Source organism: Tiliqua scincoides, chromosome 2 (genome assembly GCF_035046505.1).
Source record: "Tiliqua scincoides isolate rTilSci1 chromosome 2, rTilSci1.hap2, whole genome shotgun sequence".
NCBI classification, from domain to species: Eukaryota; Metazoa; Chordata; class Lepidosauria; order Squamata; family Scincidae; genus Tiliqua; species Tiliqua scincoides.
In genome coordinates this window covers 174,134,409-174,153,564 of record NC_089822.1, presented here as the reverse complement: position 1 = coordinate 174,153,564, position 19,156 = coordinate 174,134,409, and the positions used below count along the sequence as shown (strand labels likewise).

Genomic DNA, 19,156 nt, shown 5'->3' with positions numbered 1-19,156 from the left:
CCCCAGGATCGCGTCGCTCAGGGGGCTGAGGGACTGGGATACACTCACCAGTCCCTGCAGCAGCCATCCCTGTGTGCGAGGAGCCCTGCGCAAGCACTTGCAGGGCCCCCCAGGTCAGGGAAAGGAAGAGTGCAGCGATCTGCTCTGCCTCCGCAAAAGCGGAACGCGATCGCCCCACTCTCCCTTTCCCTGACCTGGGGCGCCCTGCAGGACTCCCCACACACGGACGGCTGCTGCAGGGACTAGAGGGTGCGCCCCAGTGCCTGCAGCCCGGTCAGAAGGGAAAGTGGAGTGATCGTGCTCCGCTTCCAGTTTTGTGGAGTGGGATGTGATCGCTCCGCTTTCACTTTTCCTGACCTGGGGAGCCCTGCTGAAGGTTGTGCAGGGCTCCCCGCATCCCCAGGAGGCTGCAGAAGGCTTGGGCAAGTGCACCCAAGCCCCTGCAGCCCCCCTGAGCAGCGCAATCCACAGGATCGCGCCGCTGCCTCCCCCGCCCCTTAAGGGGGCAGAGGCCAGGACCCACAGGCTGGGGCATCGCTACGACCCAGTTTGAATACCACTTCTGTAGGGGTTTAAGGATACACTGGCTGCAGACTGGTGCACACTGATTTTTTCACTAATTTATTCAATATTTTTTATGACTGATGATTTTATGCTGCTGTTTGCCTCTGGCTGGCTTTCACTGATGTTTTGTGTATTTTAATCCGTTGTGAGCTGCCTTAGGTGCCCTTCAGGGAGAAAGACATGGTAGGTAGGTATGTTTGTATAAATAAAGTGCCCTTAGAAAACACAAACACACACTGACTTGAGTAAGAATAGGCTACAAGCCTGTTTGGCAGTTCCATTCACACCTGGAACTGCCATAAAGTGAGAACCAGTATAAGTGAACAGCCTTTGACTGCTTCTCTTACAAGGCTGCATACTTATGGTTGGTTCTCACTTTATATCAGTCCCAGACATGAATGCCCAATGTATAAATTCATTTTGGTAGAAACAGATGGGTAAGAAAACAGAATGAGCACTAACCAAGCATTCCTCAAGATGGTACTTATCCACAGCACAGACATCAATCCTTAATGTTTTCTGTCGTAAAACAGAATAAGAGATAGCAACGCAGAACAATTCATTGTATATGAGATTGTCCGAAGCCTCCATGAGCCTTGTGCGGAACAAACAGCTTACACTTTCAGAACAGGGAAGGATGGCCACCCGGACATTCCTGTTGAAAAACAGCTTACTCAGCATTACTTAGTCTACAACTTAACACAATATGTAGATATCACTGCAGCTCAACACAAGAGCCTTTGCACAATATATCAGATGGGAACCTAGATGACAGAGCTTGCCTAAAGCCATAGCTATCTACAAGACACTGCTATTTTGCAATTTCTATTCATTTCAGAAGGGTTTCTATTGGAATGGTCTAACCGACCTAACAAAGTTGGTATTTTTTAGTCCGGTACCTGATTTTTAAAATCCTAACAGCCTCAACTTGTACTTTAGACAAGATTTGTAGGCTTGTTTATCTTGTGTTCTTTGACAGGTGTTTCACAATTGAAAACCAGAAGTGGTTTGATTTTTTTTTCCCCACTTAGAGAGACTTGGGGAGCCCTGTGTACTACTCCATGGGCCTCCCTGTATCCTCCCCTGGAGGCTGGCGCTACAGTAGGTAAGTTTAAAACCCAATTAGCTTCGGCAGTGGTACAATCCTGGGGATCGCATCGCTGACTTCCCCTTCCCTGCCCCTTAAGTGACCAAAGGCAGTGCTTCTCAGGCTGGTGGGTTGTAATCCACCAGTTTGAGAACCACTGGGTTAAGCAATATGTTTTTTTAAGCACTGGTATCAGTTTTCTGACATTCACCATTCCCCCTTTATCTCTGGCAAACTGGAACAGAAAATGCCTAGAAAAAGAAAATATGCAAAGTAAAACAACTGTACGCAGGTTGGACTAATCTGTAGGACATATTGTATTTTATATCATACCCTACGAGAAGGGTTCTACAAGCTGCCCATGGAACAATTATTGTAAAAACTCATTTGTACTCCACTAAGACACTTTGTAAGCTGCCCTGGGTATTTGCTTCAGCATGGGAAAGGCAGGATATAAATTGCTCAAATAAATATTTGCAGAATTTGGATTTTTCTACTGTCCAGGGCGAAGGAGGGAAGTGACATAAGAACTGACCACCTCACAACTGGTCACACTCTGTTAACAACACTAGCGTAATTTAGCAATAAGGGCTTCTACCCAGTGGTACAGGCAGCTATCGATTTAAACAGGGGTTAGGTTGTCGGAAAATGGCACATATATTGAAAATGTGTAAATTGAAATGGCAAGTCCCCTAAGAAACAATGGGATTGGTATGGGTTAGGCCAGGGAAAGTCATCAAGCAGTCACACTAATGATTAGTAATTATGAAAGGAGGCTACTGGGAGCAGGACAGCGAGGCTGCTGGTGGCTCAGATAATTCATTTCAGGAGAAAAGACTGAGATAATTCACTGTCAGGGTAGGGGAAGCATTTAACACTCGTACTGACTTCTTGCCCAAGATGGCATAGAATTGAAGAGGGAGGTTACTGGGAGTTGCTACTGATGTTGATGGTTAAAAAGGCAATGAGGAAAAGAGGCTGGTAAGGAAACTGAGAAATCAGTAAGTCACAGTCATTTGCAAAGGAACGCATTTTGTCTCTTATCTTCTGGCTTTAGACATCCCCCCAGGCTGCCAGTATCTAACAGGGTTGCTCGCTAGCAACTAATTGGCAACATCATTAAAAAAATTGCCAGTATAAATTAGACTTCCAGTATTAGTTTGCAAATCATGCTATTCTGAAAATGTGAAAATTAAGAACACGTTAACTGAAAGCTGCCTGTATATTCGCATATGTTTTCAGTTTTATGATGTGATTATTTTGGACTAAAATCACCACATATATTATCATCTATGCACAGTGATCTGTTGGCCAAGCATTCTCATTAAGAAGAGCATTTTGTTAATTTAAGAACTCAATTGCAAGGGAAATCAATATTTCCTGGGCATGCCCCTGGGCATTACGGTCTGTTATACTGTTTTTATATTATGGCGCATGTTGTATAGAATGTGTGGGTGAGTGTGTAGAGTGTGATTGTTGGAATTGTTGTATATATTTATGCTTGTATCTCAAAGGTGCATAAATTTTGTTGTGCTGTATCAAAATGACAATAAAGTTACTACTACTATATGCCAACATTCTATCACAACGCAGTTCTAGAGCTGATGAAGAGGAGGAAAAATATAACGTGTATAACGTGTGGAATGCAGCCAGTGCTCAATTATCCCCTTTCACATACCAATAGTATATCAGCCAACATGCAATTAGCCTCAACACAAACGATTAGAAATTAGCAGTTTCAATTTCATGTCAGGCACATTGTGTAACAATCTTCCATCATAATGTTCACAATATCAGACTGAAATACAGTAATGTATTTTTAGTACCCTAGCAAATCACCAAAGTAATAAACGTCAGTATTTTTTGCAGCAAGAGCTTTGGAATGAAGCTCATCATGACTGATTTTAAATGTCAGCTTATTGATATATAGTGTAGGAATAAAGACAGAGCATGAAAGGGTGCTGAACACCCAACATTCCAATGGTTTAAATGTTAGGTGGTAGTGCTGATGTTCGATATAACACCACAGCATTTCTTGAATCAGTTAAGTTTGACCCCAATGGAATGACCATTAACAATTGGGCATCATCAGCCCACTGATGGGCAACACCTATGAAATCTCCAGATGATCTCCTTCAGCAGGTTTATGTAAACATTAAATGGACTGGTTGGAAACCTGCAGAATGCCACAGACATAGTACAGAAGTGCTCTAATACCTCTTCTGCAAATCAGTGTCCCCCTGATACCCATCCCGGTCAGGCAACCCAGAAGGATACCATGATGAATGGTATAACTGACCCTTAATATCCATCCCTGCTACCATGCTAAAATGCTATAGTAGAATCTACAGGGTTGAACTCTCCTTTTTAATTCCCAGTGCAGACTGCCCACTAAAGCAACCAAAGCTATTTCTGGTCCAAATCCAGGTTGAAAGGGTCAATAGTCAGCCTTATCCAGAAGCCCTTTGAGTAGAGTCATCACCAAGCTCTTGATCACCTTGCACAAAAATGGAAGGTTGGAGACCAGTGGTAATTAATATAGTGGGATCAAAGGATATTTTCCTCAACAAAGGGCACACCACTGCATGGTAGCATAGTGCCCTCTGCAAAAGAGGAATTATTACCCTCCTAGCCCACTCAGCCAGTCCTCTTCTGGCAGATGGGCATGGACTAGTAGATGACTTTATGCAACCAAGGATTCTGTCCACAGCCTCAGACTGAACAAGCTGAAAAGAATTCAAAAATCCGAATTTGTATTGCACACAAAAACCAAAGAGATGCATCTATCTCTTTGGTTAAAAGCTACACCAGAGCTTTTAAGGTATGGTGAAGTTTTTCTTGAATTGGGGGAAAAAATAGAGAAATTCCACACTGTTAGATCTGGTCCCGACTGAGGGCCAGATCTGACCTGTTGACCATCAGCCAGTAACCCTTGGTCTGTAAGAAGCACTTTCTTAAAGCCAACTACAGAAGGCATAGGGATGTTTTATCTCAGTGCAGCAGCAAATTTTGGGGTTGACACATTTGTGAAGCAACACATGAAAGCTGTAACACTGATAAAGCATGACCCCAGCAATTAATCACATTCTGAACAAAGCACCCACATGAATCTGCAAAAGCACACAGGCCTGTATCAGCTTTTCGGAATGTAACACCAATTCTCATGCCCTCTGCTGCTAAGCTGCAGGAGATCTTTCCTAGTAGATAACTACATTATTCAATACTGATCTTATTTTTTTTTGTTTTAATCAATAAGTAACAACGGTGAATGCAAATAACATGGAAGGAAAGTTGCATCTGTTTCTACAGGTGGCTGTCCAAGTTTGCAAAAGGGACTGCTGAAATGAAATTAAAAAAATAATTTAGTCTGTGCTTTCTTTTATTTATTGCAGTTAGACAGCAAAAATGTAAGGAGACTGTTCACGGGCACCATGGGAATCTTCTGCAGGCATTTCTGGTAGATCACGCCACTTACTTACACTTTCAGGCCTTGCTGTGGTAGAAGAACAGGGACATTATTCAGCTGGGCTACTAATATTGCGAATTGTTTATTTCTGTCATCATACCTGAATTGGAAAATAAATTGAAAAAGAAAGTATAAGTAGTAACAAAAAATGAACCTAATCACAGAAGGGGCTTGCCATATTTTAAAACATTTGTAGTCTTAGCATCTGCTAGGCTAAGACCATAATTCTATGCATAATTCTTATACCAGAACTTAAGACCCACTGAACACCATGAGCTGTACTTATAAGTACAGACATACAAAATTGGGCTCCATAACTATGGGCACAATCCTAAGCAACTTTTCAGCACCGACTTAGCAGCAATGCAGCCCCCAAAGTAAGGCAACAAACATGTCCTTAGCTTGAGGAGGCTCCCTTAACTACCTCCCCACTGCAGGATGCAGTGCACACCACATTGGCACAGCTATGTCAGTGCTGGAATGTTGGTTAGGATTGCGCCCTATAATCCTAAACAGACTTCCTAGAAAGTTAGTGCATAAAACTCAGAGGGATTTAAGTACACATGGTTAGGATTAGGGGAGGTCAGAATTAATGGTTCTACTCCTTTGTCTAGGCTTTACCTATTTACACTATGCCAAGGGCAGTAAAGGCATGCTGAATTAAGAAGATTTAGAGACAAGTGTGCTGGCTTTGGCATCAATATGAGCAATATCTCCCTCAGCACTACATATACTGAAACTCAAGTATGTTTTTTCTGCCTTAATTAAAAAAATGACATGAACATTGAAAGTTACATGCAGAATATAGAATACTCTACAGGAGGCGAAACATAAGGTGTTACTTAGTATACCAATTAAAAAAAGAGAAACCAACTCACTTACTTCATTGCAATTTGAACTTTAGCAGTAGTCACGGTTTCGGCATCATCACTGTCAAACAAAATAGCTCCTGACACATGGGATCTGAAAAAAGATATCAAGAACATTTACATAAGATACAGTATCAGTACATCAAGGAAACTTAATGCAGAGAGAGCACCTTCTATCACCACAAAACATGTAGAAGGCTCTTGTGGAGAAATCTAACATAAGAAATGGTGATGGAGCTGTAGGCTCAGTGGTAGAATATTTGCTTTGTAGGGAAAGCCCCAGGTTTAATCCCAGGCATCTCCAGACGGGAGTCTGAAATCCAAGAAAGCTGCTACCAGTCTGTGTAAACAATACTAAGTGAGATGGACCAGTGGTCAGACTCAGTAGAGGGCAGTTTCCTATGTAAGAAAACCCTTCTAAGAGTGGATATGCAGCATAGATGGCACACACTGGTACAAATGAATGTTGCAATTTCTGTACACAGAAATTTGGCTGAAGCAAAGTTATGTTTTTCCTATTTCTAAAAAGTATTTTGAATGTTCCTATGAACATGTTTCATGTACTCATAAAACAGTACTCACTCCTTTCTGCAGCACACAAATTGGAACACTGCTAAAGGGCTTTGTTTGGACATTACTCACCTCTTATAAAACCATTTAATCTTTCAGGGTCCAGGGCACTCCCATGGATAAACCACCTGCCTTGGGCATTCACTCATCCCTATGATGTCAAGAGCAAAACAGGAGCAGGGAACAGGAAGAGTTAACTTTGGACCAGCTCCTTATCTCTTCCCAATTAGATGCTGGTTTGGGAGGGATATATCTGAACCCAAGAAAGGTAAGAAGTAGTATGCTTTTCCACACACAAAGTTCAGGAAATATGACACCTAAGCTTGTAGACATGCTATAAATGTACATCTAAAAGTTTAGGATGCAATAATTTGGCCAAGGTTACCTTTTCACAGATGCTTCATACACTCCACTATCTCCAGCAACAGACTCATCTGATACAGCAGCTGATACACATGCTACCTTCGGTGAAGCTTCTTCAACTGTATTTACACCTACAAAAACCAGCAGATTAAAAATGTGTTGAGGTTTTGTTTTTTTAACATGAGATGGCAATATTAACAGATTCAAGACTTGGTTGTGTTCCCTTCCCCCCCCCCCTTTCTGGGGATGTTTTCAAGTGGAAAGTTCTACTTGGACCACAGTCAGAACTTGCAGCATCTGGAACCAAGTCTCTTGTGTTGAAATTCAATGCTAACATATAAAGAACACAGATGTGTCTGGACTTGAGCAGCGAAAGCATTCTTGTTTTGCACTCAAATGGTGTAATCTGTATGAAATGCTTCTCAAGATGGGGAGGGACCAAAGCTCAGTGGCAGAGCACATGCATTGCATGCAAAAATTGGAGGTTCGATCACCACCATCCCTGGGTGTCAAATCGCTGAGCCGGAGAAACCTTTCGCCTAAGGATTGGTGGGCCACTGCCTGACAGGGTAGACAATGCTGAAACAGATGAACTAACGAGCTGATTCAGTAGAAGGCAGCTTTGTATATTAACCCACTGCAGATTCAAGAATTTTTTCCAAATTAAGTGCTGGTAAGAGCATAACATTGGAAAAGCAGAGCCTGGCAGGTAGCTTTGGCAGAAAGTCTTACTTTTGAACTTTGGTCCACAGAGGGTCAAGCCAAGCCAGAGACATGCTTTGACACTTAGTTTCCCGTCTTCTTTTATGAACAAAAATGCTTTGGTAGCATGTCCAGGTAACCAGCACTTGTCATTATGGGAAAGGTGTTTTGAAACAGATCTTGTAATTTGATCCATATTAGTAACTGACAACGTTATTGAACTGTCAGAATATGGTTACTTCAGAATTTACTTGTACTTTTCCTTTTTTGATTGGAGTTTTTAAAGTTTGTTTTTACACTTTTTTTTTTGAAAATCAAATAAACACATTCTGAAGATTAAAAAAAATTAAGTGCTGATTGTATGAGATCATACAAGATAAACCCAAATGGTTTCAGCTGGGACTTCCTTAAGAAGGCAGTACATTTTGTACAACATGGGCTATGTCAGAATGCCAGATGCAAGGGAGGGCACCAGGATGAGGTCTCTTGTTATCTGATGTGCTCCCTGGGGCATTTGGTGGGCCACTGTGAAATACAGGAAGCTGGACTAGATGGGCCTATGGCCTGATCCAGTGGGGCTGTTCTTATGTTCTAACATACCTGCAAGACTTTCACTATTACTGCACCAACATGCAGCATCCGCTACCCCTATTTTTTAAAACACATATGGAAAGTGCAGACTGACAGCATTTAAGGTTTAGAAGAAAAATAACTTTTGCAGCGTTTTTTTAAAAAACCTGAGAAATATGACCAGAACTTAACCTAATACAGTACTTCTTAGATATAGTCATTCCATTTTTAATTCTTTTTTTAAAACCCTGCTTTTTGGGGAGTCTAAATTCTGGTTTTTGACTATATAAGCACATATGCCAAGTTGCATCCCACTGTCCATGTTATTTAAACACAGAATACAGAAAGATATTTAAACTGAGGACAGCAAAAGTCTTTGTAAAAGATTTCTGTAAAAAAGAAAATACAAAGATTTGGGGATATGCTATTTAGTTCTACTTACAAGAACATGTGAGGACACATGATCCCAGGAGTCCACAATGCAACCCAATCAGGCAGCTTTTCCACTACTCTGAGCTGTGTGAGCAGAGCCCAGGGAGTGAACACTTTCCTCATTACTGCCCTGAAATAAACTACCTGTGGTGATTTTGTCTGCTGACTGAATAACAACTCTAAATCACTTAATCTGCTTAATGCTTTAGCATTCATTTTAACAGCCTCAGCTACTCTGAAGAGGCAAAAAGGTTAAGACTAATTGCTATCAAGATCTAATGGGAATAATAACCATTTCATATTCCAAAATACAAATGTGGCCATTGCTCCAAGACAGAAAGGAAGCCCACTATGCTAACAAACCAGTCCAATCTTTTCCTAGAATTAAGATGGCAAATCCTACAAGTCTTTCCTGGGAGTAAGCCCCACTGAACACAAAAGGACTTTCTTTTGAGTAAACATATAGGGTTGCACTGTAAGGAGTCTAACCAACTGTGCCTGTTTTCTACAGGGCCTTACAAGAACAAGAGATGTAGTTGGTTTAGCATAATCCACAAGAGGTTTTAGGTGACCCCCATCAACTTGCCCCTGTCTAAAGAGTGCCAGAAAATTGATTCCAATTCTTGCAGACAATCCAGAAAGGCAATCTACTGTAAGATGACTTAAAAAAAATAAAAAGGTAACTGCCTTGATAATGAAGGATGATAATTTGAATCCTCCCACAGACTTGCAGCTGATCAGATGCTGAAAAAAGTGGAATGAATACAAAAAGGAAGGTGAAGTGATGTCTGGAAATCTTTGCATATGGTGAGACATATACAAAATGTTAAGTCTTGCAATTGTTTTAGGTTAAGGTATTTAAAAAGTATGCTGTGCTTTGAAAATAAGTGCAAGTTTCTGGAAGCACCTATCTCAATATCAGCACAAAATTTCTGCATGTTTTCCACTTTTCCTCATTTAGGAGACCAATTGATTAGAACTTCTGAGCTTCTCAAAGATTCTAGAAGTCTCCTTGCAAAAATGAAATGTTAAGTGTGTAAACCCTGGAATCCACCTGAAGTTCTAAACATTCAACACACAGGAAATACAGATTAGGAAATCAACAACTACGGGCCAAAAAGACACCCCCTCCCCAAACACACATAGTATACATCATACCTTTGTGTTGAGTTTTAAAAGCTGTAAGCCACTTTGGGAATCAAAGTTGTCTGAAAAGTATGTGTGAGCTACTTTGGCTTGCCTTGCCACACTGAGAGTGTCATGGCAGCAAAATGGTGCTTGAGCTGCCACTGTGGAGTCTGGCAGTAACATCAGGCACCACTGATCCAGAGAATGGTGACCACTTCTCAGATGATTATCAGCAGTAGTCAATGACAGCTCAGAGCTGGTACCAGCTCTCAAAAAGGGGTCAGCAGAACTTAGAGGAGCAAAGAAAACAAAGAAGAGGATGGGCAGGAGGTCTGGTCTAGAGGGTAGAGCCTCCGTTTGCCTGAAGATAACATCTGCAGGTCACCATTTCCAGGCCACCGGCACCGTGCGACCTTGAAGCAGCTGACAAGCTGAGCCGAGTTATTCCATCTGCTCTGAGCGTGGGAGGATGGAGGCCAGAGTGTGAAATCAGATCAGAAACATCTGAAATGTTGTGGTTCTTGAAAGACAGAACCTTCTTTCAATTGTAAAAATCCCTAAGGGGATTTAAACAGCCTGCCTATGTAAACCGCCTTGAATAAAGTCTGAGGAGAAATCTGACGACCAAGAAAGGCGGTATATAAATACCAAAAAAAAAGAGAGAGAGAAAGAATGAAAGTTGGGGGGAGGGTTTAAAAAAGCCTGAAGAGGAGGAAGGGAAGGAGACTGGAGGATGGAGAAAGACTGGAGGAACAAAACCTGAAGGAGAGCACAGAACCAAGTAACAGGAACTCCAGGAGATGGGCAGGAGAAAGAAAGGGAATGGAACAACAAGATGGAGAAGGTGGTGAGATAACCAACAAAGGGGAAAGTCCCCCAACCTCACAGGGGAACCAAGCAAACATGCTCTCCAGGGACAGAACCTATAGGATCCAGGACACTGCTTTACACCAACCCTAGCTGGTCAGCTCCACTTGAGTAAGAGCTGAAGGAGCCACTGGCCATAGAATTTGTGCAGGCCCATCCACAAGACTGGACAGACCCTACTGTAGTTTAGGAAGTAGACTCAGGAGTTCAGGCAGTGTAGTACGTTGAGTTCTATGCTTCCTCCACCAACCCCAGCAGACTAGGAGGCTTTGGTGTTCTTTTAGTTCTCCAGATAGTCAAGAGTCAGGCCCAGAAAGAACTGTTGGGCCAACAGGACTGCATAGAAAATTAAGGTGACAAAGCTCTCTTTGTTTTTGTGATGACCCATCTCCACTGGGTTTATTTTAATAAAACCTTGAAGCCTCCTTTGAGCCTGGTGTCGTTGTAGAAGATGTTCTGCTTCCACCCCCAGATTGTGGAAATTCCCTCATGGGATGAAGGCAGAAGACCATGGACAGCAGGATATAGACATACTATAACAGGTAAATAGATAACTACCACTACTCATAGGTGGTATGTCAGGCTCTGTTCGTGAAGGCCCAACAGATGGAAGAGTCATGGAACAGAATAACTTTTTTTTCTTCTTCTGAAGAACTTTTTTTCAGGCTGACAGAACTTTTTTAGCTAGAAATTACATTTTGCAGGAGGCGCTAATGCACAAAGAGTGCAAATCCAGCAACTGTAAGCAACAAGACAAAATACACAGCTTTAAGGACAGTTGCACAAAAAAACCATCTGATGAGCAGCCCACACACTGATCAGCAATAAAGCAGGTTTCTGCTTAAAATGTTGAATCTCAACATACTTTGCTAATGTGTTGCTGCTGACAATTAAGGTTTTAAAGAGCTTGTGCTCAAAGATTACAAAGCCAAGCCTTTCTACTGCACTTTGCAACAGCTGTGCCAAAAGAAATCTTGTTAATGTTCACGGGATTTCTTTTATGTTTAACTATCATTGAACTCTCTTCAACCACAGAGTTGTTTAAATGTTAAATGAATAGGAGTTTGCTCCTGAGCACCAAAAACATGGCTTATATTCAAAGGTACCCTTCTACTAGCAAAAAGTCACTCACACGCACAGAAGGGATCTTTGCAATGACATGGAATTATGATAAAAGTGACCCCCCCAAAGCCAGAGGTTCTTTCCATTTGTGCAGTCTTGCAGAGACTGTGCACAAACTCTTTTTAAAAACTCAATGGTCTACTAAAGTTTATATGCGATATGCTAAGTTTGTGTCTTCCTGTTCACTGCTGTTCTTAGCGCAATCCCCAAAATGTTGTGGCTCTGCACTGTGTGATTTTATTCCACTAGCATTTGCACAAAAGTTCACTGAATGAATCTTCTCCTTCACATACTAGTCTTTCAATCCTAGCCAATATTTGGCCAAATTAATGCCGCCATTCTAGTAACACTTTTCTGTATTCCTTTTTCTGGATGTCTATTAATATAGTAAAGTTCCACAAAGTTTTTTTGGCTAGTTTTGTCACATAATATTCAAAAGGTATTTACATTACATTCAAAAGGTATTTACATTAATGCGTAAATAGTCTTCCTTCTAAGCTACTAGCTGCTTGCCTGGTTATAAGCTTTTTGCTCAAAGCATTTGTTCAGGCAAAACAGTTTATCAATTTTGGGGAATGTAATCCACATAAACAAATAAAACGGGTTGCAAGAGCTACAGAGATAGGGGGGCCTCTTACCCATGGTTTCCAGAATCCACAGGGGCGGGGATGTATCCCCTGTGGATACCAGGGTATACCTGTACTTAAAATAATTGCTTGGCATTGTAGGCCTCAGAATTTGTGACTTTATTTGTGACAAAACAGGCTGAAAGTAATTTGGGATGCAATTCTACCTTGGTCCAGGAGTTTGTCTCCAGTTTTAGACTCTTCCATTCTGTACTTTCTGCCACTTCCTGTGTTCAGACCAAGTTCAGAGAGACCATTGTTTATGTCTACATCTTCAAAGTCCATTTGAACATCTCCTGGGAAAAATGGGTCCATCACTAGTGGAGAACAAGGTGGAGAGGGAGAAGAAAGAGATGACCTTGGAGACAAAGAAGTCAATGATTTGGGTGTCCCAGTTAAAGACCTAAGAGCCTGCAAACGACTAGCAACATCGGTTTTCTGGGATTTCACCACCTCATCCTCATGGATAGTAGTGATGCAGCCTGAAGGCCGAAAGCCAGTAGACTTCTCCAAGAGTAAGAGCTCCATTTTGCTTTGGTAGTCTGAGTCCAGCTGTTCGAAGTACAAATCAGTTACACTGGCTGAAGTGGAAGAATCCTGACTTGAGGTGACCAGAGATCCTCTGCTAGATGCAAGAGAGCCGGGACTGCTGCCAGACGACAGGGAAAGCATGCTGGAGGACAGGCTGCAAACACAAGTAATATATTAGAGGTGAAAGGCTCAAGTGCAAGTCTTAACCCATTTCTGCCCAGCCCACAGGTGTACACATTTGATCCTGTAGCGTATATGCAACATTACTTAACATGTGCTTAACATTACTCACAGCCCAATCTCATACATGTCTACTCAGGTGCAAGTCCCACTGAGTTAAATGAAACCTCCTCCCAGGTACATATGTATAGGATGACAGTTTTATTCATCCATATCTTAAACAGAATACGTGAAACATTGTTCTAAGTAACACATTTAGAATTGTAAACAGGCAAATTTCAACCTATACCAACTGAAGCGAACAAGTTTCAACTACCTTCAATACCAGTGTCTACCCCATCAAACATAACACATAAACATGGTTGAGGAAGAAGTAGAATGGACATATTTCACAATGTAACCCCTAGGTCTTTAGAAGATTTTCATTCCATACCGACTTTTTTGACACCTACATTCTTCAAAACTGACAACATGCTGCCTTGCCACACCTCATGGTCATGCATCCATGCTTTTACCTATGAGGTTTATCCCTGCTCTATTTTGATTAGATTTTTTTATTCCATCCTTCCTTGGAGGAGCTCAAAGTGGCATATGTGGGTTTTATCCAGTTTATCCCCACAATCACTATGTAAATCAAGTTAGGCTTGGAGTGTATGCCCCAATGTCACTCAGTGAGCTAACATGACTTTGCAAGGATTTGACCCTGTATTATCTTCTAAGTCTACGTCTCTGGCCACTGTACCAGGAAACCCTATAAACTAATAAGCTATGAAAACAGCTAAATTGGCTATACTGTACAATCCATCCAAACAGAAGATCAGGTTCTTTTAAGTATAGACCAAGAAATGCTCGCAGTAAAAAATAAGAAGTTATTCCATTTGTTTCTGGAAATTTTAATGCCAGTTTCCAACAGAGAACACATTCCTAAATTTAGGCATGAGGCAGCACTTTGTTGGACCAAAGTCACAGCAATATGACCACTGAAACAACTAGGGATTGATAAAGTTTATTACAAGCTACATCTAATTTTTTAAAAGCAGCAAACATTCATGCCAATGATGTCCTTTCTGCTTGGACTTTAGTTTTTTTTGGGGGTGGGGAGAGATTAAACTGAGGACATGATAGAGGTTTATAAAATTATATATGATGTGCAAAGACTGGATAGTGAGAACTCCCACTAGAGTTTATGATCACCCAATGAAACTGCCTGGAAGTTCTTGGAGAGTAGGCCTATCAGTACTATTTGCTAGGATGGCTAAAATTGAATTTCCATGTTCAGGAGCAATACAATCACTGACTGCGAGACAAGAGTGGAGGAGAACTGTTGTGTTTATGATCCACTCAAAATCATGTTTATGATCCACTCACAGATCCACTAGAACAGGGGTGTCCAAAGTTTTTGGCAGGAGGGCCACATCATCTCTCTGACACTGTGTCAGGGGGCCGGGGGGGGGAGGAAGAATTAATTTACATTTAAAATTTGAATACATTTACATACGTATACATAAATGAATATATTAAAGAGGAACTTATATGAATGAATGAAGGTCTTGCAATAGCTCAAGGCCTATAAAAGGCCTTGCACAAAGCAAGGCTGGCCTTTCCTTTGCTGCTGCTGCTGCATCATAGATGTGAAACAGCAAGCAGTGGAGGAAGTCCTCATCCCACAGCTCACGCAAGAGGTCAAACAGTCGCCCTCACGCTGAGAGCAGTTGCGTCTGGCCAGTGGGGGCTCCAACAAATCTCTGGAGGGCCAGAGGCTCATTGGAAACTGGGGTCTCCCTGAGGGCCACACTGAGAGGCCTTGAGGGCCGCATGTGGCCCCGGGGCCGGGGTTTGGGCACCCCTGCACTAGAAGGAAATGGCTGGCCATTGCAGGGAATGGCATATTGAACTAGATAAACCTGAACTAGATGAACTAGAACAAGACAGAGTTCATCTTATGTTCTAAGCTCTACTTCATACAGCATGATGTCCACTGTAAAAGCAAATTAAGCTTCACTCACAATATTTATTCAAAGCATATGCAAGAACACCACTCACTTTTTCAACTGGATGTGCAACAATGCCATGGATCGTGTTTTTTCCTCTAATTCACGAACTAACTGATTTCTTTTGCCACTTAACTTCAATCTGAAGGAGATAAGAAGAGGCAAGTTACAATGCTTCTCAAAGCTGAACCAAATAGAGACAATGGTCAATTGTTGCTAAGTAATGCTTACAAAGATGTACAACTCTTCAAACTTTTGCAAACTCCCAGTAGTCCTGTGTATAGCTTGTTATGCAGCCTTTTGTTTTTGATCTTTTCATGACACTTTTTAGTGAATACTTTTTAGTATACAACTTTTAAGGCAATATGAAACAATTCACACGGTGCTGTGTCAAGTGGTCAGAACAGGAGGAGAGGATTATACACAAGAAACTCTAAATCTGTAACTTGAAAATTATTCCTTCATGATTTAAATTTTTTTTTCAGATAATCCCAACTTCTGCCATTTGCTGTTCCTGACTCAAATTTCAGAAGGCTTTCAACTATACAGATGTTGGTGGTAGACACCTTTAAGGGAGTTAATAAAAAAAGTCTCCAACACTTATAGAGTAATCCTAAGCATATTTATTCAAAGTCCCACTGTGTCCAATGGAACTTACTATCTGTTGAGTACATTTAGGGTTGCAGCTTCAATTCTGTGTAAATAAGGTTTCCAACCTTCACTGTGTCATTTACCTTTGCAAAAGGTATGTAAACTATCCATGGGCAAACAGATTTGTTACATAAGAAAGATTAGCATTCCCTGGCAGAGATGCAAATAAATACTTAAGGCGTTTGAAAAAGGATCATCTCTCACTTATGCTAACAGAATGGAAACAAAAGCTATTGGGAAAAACAATACTTTATAATACTTTTTTAGGAAAAGGTGATACCATTCTAAGATGTAAAGAAATTAAGGCTGCACTCCTGTACCTGGGAATAAGTCCCACTGAACATAATGGGACTTACTTCTGAGTAGACATGTCTAGGATTGTGCTGAAAGTGGAAAAATGTGAACGAAAATCTTATCGAGTCCAAACTATATAAAAGCCATTAGTTATTTACCTTTGCTGTACTGCACTATTTACTGCACAACATGAGGGCAGAACTAGGGTTTAAGGCTGAGGTTTTCAATCTGTGCACCACGACGGCCTGGGGCGGCGGAGAAAGCCCCCAGGGTCATTGTGAGGCATCTCGGGGAGAGAAGTGAACATAGCAGCTCAGCTGCACGTAGTGGCCTCCCTACTTGCTGCTTCCATGGGAAAAAGCAGCTGCTGTGGCTGTGAATGAGGTGGGTGGGGCAGTATGAGGTGAGGGGAGTGTGAAACATGGTGGAGAGGGGGTGGTGGAGTATCCCTGGCATCAGGCTTACCCCAGGAGAGAGAGGTTGGTGGGGAGCCATTTGGAGAAGGCTTGGCTGGCGAGAAGGCGAGCAGGAGCCTCCACCATACTGGGAGGGAAGCTTCCCACCTGGTACAGAAAAGACTCGTGCTCGCCAGCCAAGACTTCTCCAGACCTAGGGGAGCCCAAGGCCAGAGAGGCAAGCTCGTTCAGCGTGGGACCTTGCTTACTGGCTGGGTCCTCTCTGCAGCAGGAGGAGAGGAGGTTGGCCGGGCAGGGGGTGCTGCATTTGGTCAGCACAGAGCCCCCTCTAGCTTCTGGCCTCCTTCCCAGTCAGGAGGAAGATGTGCGTAGTCCTAGCAGGCTCCAGACTGGGAGGGAAACTCGAAGCTAGAGGGGGCTCCACAAGTAAGTGCACGCAGAGAGGGGCTTTCCTCCAGGAAGGAGGGAGCCCAGAACTTCATCCTATTCACACTTTCCTGGGAGTAAGTCCCACTTACAGTAATGGGACTTACTTCTCTGTAGACATGCATTAGATTGGGCTCTCACAGCCCAATCCTATGCATGTCTACTCAGGAGTAAGTCAGATTAGAGTCATGGGGCTTACTCCCAGGATAGTGTGGATAGGACTGGGCTGACAGTCTGTTCTTAGTCACAGTGTGTGTGTGTGGGGGGGGGGGAAGGTCCAAATGCCACAGTCTGCATTCCTCTGTCTGGGAGAAGTGGGGTGGCATCTGTGTGTGTTTCAGTCAGGGTGTATGCCCCCCACTATCTACTTTGGTGGTGAGTTGTGGTCTCACTCTGTGTCAGCTTAGCCAGGAATCATCACCTCTTTCTCTTTTTCCTTCCACCCTCCCCACAAAAAAGAAAAAAGCCACACTTGATCAGTCAAGTTTTGTCTCCCAAAATGATTAAAAAAGTAAAAATACACATTACTTTCCAGCCATCCCCTTTTTTCTCCCAACTTTTTTTTTCTTTTTGGCATCCCACATTGGCTGCTACTATAAGATAAACAGTCTCTGGCATCATTCAGTGTGGACAAAGTGCACTCCTTGAACGCCCTGTAACATTACAAGAGATGCACATGGGGAGCCAGCCACACAAATGCACACATTTATGACCCCTGAATTAGGCCATGGAGAAGTCATGAATTTGTTCAACAAAGTATTTGTTTACATTATAGATACAGCATTTCAGCGGCAGGATTTGAAGGATTCAGAGACAAAGGAAATGGAGTATTCCATAATTTCTAATGTGCAAGGCACAAGCCTGCTTCCACAACACATTTTCAACACCTGAGTCTAGGAACTCAAAGGGATACCAAAAAGAAGTGGCTTAAGTGCAGATATTTAAGTTCACTAGATTAATTTGAAACCAACTTATTTGGCCGTTCATTGCTACTACCTAACTTTTTATTCCTCTGTTCAGTTCAACCTGTCTGTTGTCTTTCCAACCCCTGCACGTTACTGAGTCACATTAGTAGGGTTACATCCAACAACTTATTTAGCATGGGACCCCTTTCCTAGTTTGGGAAGCAAGTTCTAAAGTTTGCAATCTCGTATTATCCACCGATCAATGTTTTTTTTTTTAAATAACTGTTAAACTCTTTTAACTTTTCTCTATTTAGTTTATCAAATCGGAAAAAGTAACTGATCAACATACTAAACAAAATATATTTATAGTCTTCTTAATACTGAATAAGCAGCAAGGAAAACACATTTCGAGGTTTATTAACAAGGAAATTTTCCTTGTTCTTAAGGGGAAACTGTCATAACCACCCCTAGTTTTTAGAACTGGTGTGTTTCGTCTCCTGCAAGTGGGCTGGGCGAACAGAGGTAACCTAATTCAAGTAATAATCTCCTGAAAAACCTGGATATTTAACACTTAAATTATGAGCATGCCAAAGGATATCTTCAGGGATGTTCAAAGGGTATCAAAGGGATGGTCTAACATCATGCTACATAGTAAGTAAAACAAACACTAGATAGCAAACTGTGTGTGTGTGTGTGTGTGTGTGTGTGTGTGTGTGTGTGTGTGTGTGTGTGTGTGTGTGTGTGTTCCTGGAAATTCAAAATCCAGAAGAAAAGCAGGCTCATTCGGATAACTGTACTACACCAGATAAGGTCTCTCATCACATGGTAGGTGGGTTGTCTGTATTACCTCAGAAAGGGATGAGGGGAATTTTATCCAGCATCCATCAGAAAATGGCCAGGTTGGGCACTGATCCAAGGGTCCACCACTGCTTTGTCTCTGTCAACAGAAGCACTTCTGATGGGCATCTCCAGAAGGCAGTGGTACCATCCCACCTCTTCCTGTCCTCTCAATCAGCAGATGGAGCTGCATCAGAAGTCCCCCAGGGGCTCTGGGAAGACAGCCCATTTGCTGACAGGGAGAAACAGCCTTGGGTTACCCTCTCAACTATCCTCCTTGGTGGATGGGAGGGGTGATGCAATGATAGCTTATACTCCTCACTTTTTCCACCATTCAGGTCCACTAGCCCTGCTCACTAGCCCCGCTCCCTATTCACTCGTACACTTGGGAGGCACACATCACAGAGGTCCCAGGGAAGGGAACCAGAATCCTCTGAAACTTGTTGTCAATGATGATTTTAATCACACAAATGACAATGCCGTGTAGAAGAATGTGTCAGCAAATTGTTGCATCTACCCATTGTCACTTCTGTTGGTAGAAAATGGATAATTTTAGAAG

The 19,156-nt window shown here is 42.2% G+C and overlaps 1 protein-coding gene across 2 annotated transcripts in view; it reads right to left on the bottom strand.

Moving 5' to 3' along the window:
- The window catches only part of WWC1 (WW and C2 domain containing 1), a 100,850-nt gene that overhangs the window by 19,137 nt on the left and 62,557 nt on the right, over positions 1–19,156 (bottom strand). For both annotated transcript variants that reach the window (XM_066613897.1, XM_066613899.1), the window contains 6 exons: positions 15,121–15,210; positions 12,534–13,051; positions 6,942–7,050; positions 6,000–6,080; positions 5,131–5,217; positions 1,027–1,219 (listed from right to left, as the gene is read on the bottom strand). In XM_066613897.1, coding sequence (XP_066469994.1) covers positions 1,027–1,219; positions 5,131–5,217; positions 6,000–6,080; positions 6,942–7,050; positions 12,534–13,051; positions 15,121–15,210 — 1,078 coding nt within the window. The remainder of the gene's footprint in view (positions 1–1,026; positions 1,220–5,130; positions 5,218–5,999; positions 6,081–6,941; positions 7,051–12,533; positions 13,052–15,120; positions 15,211–19,156) is intronic.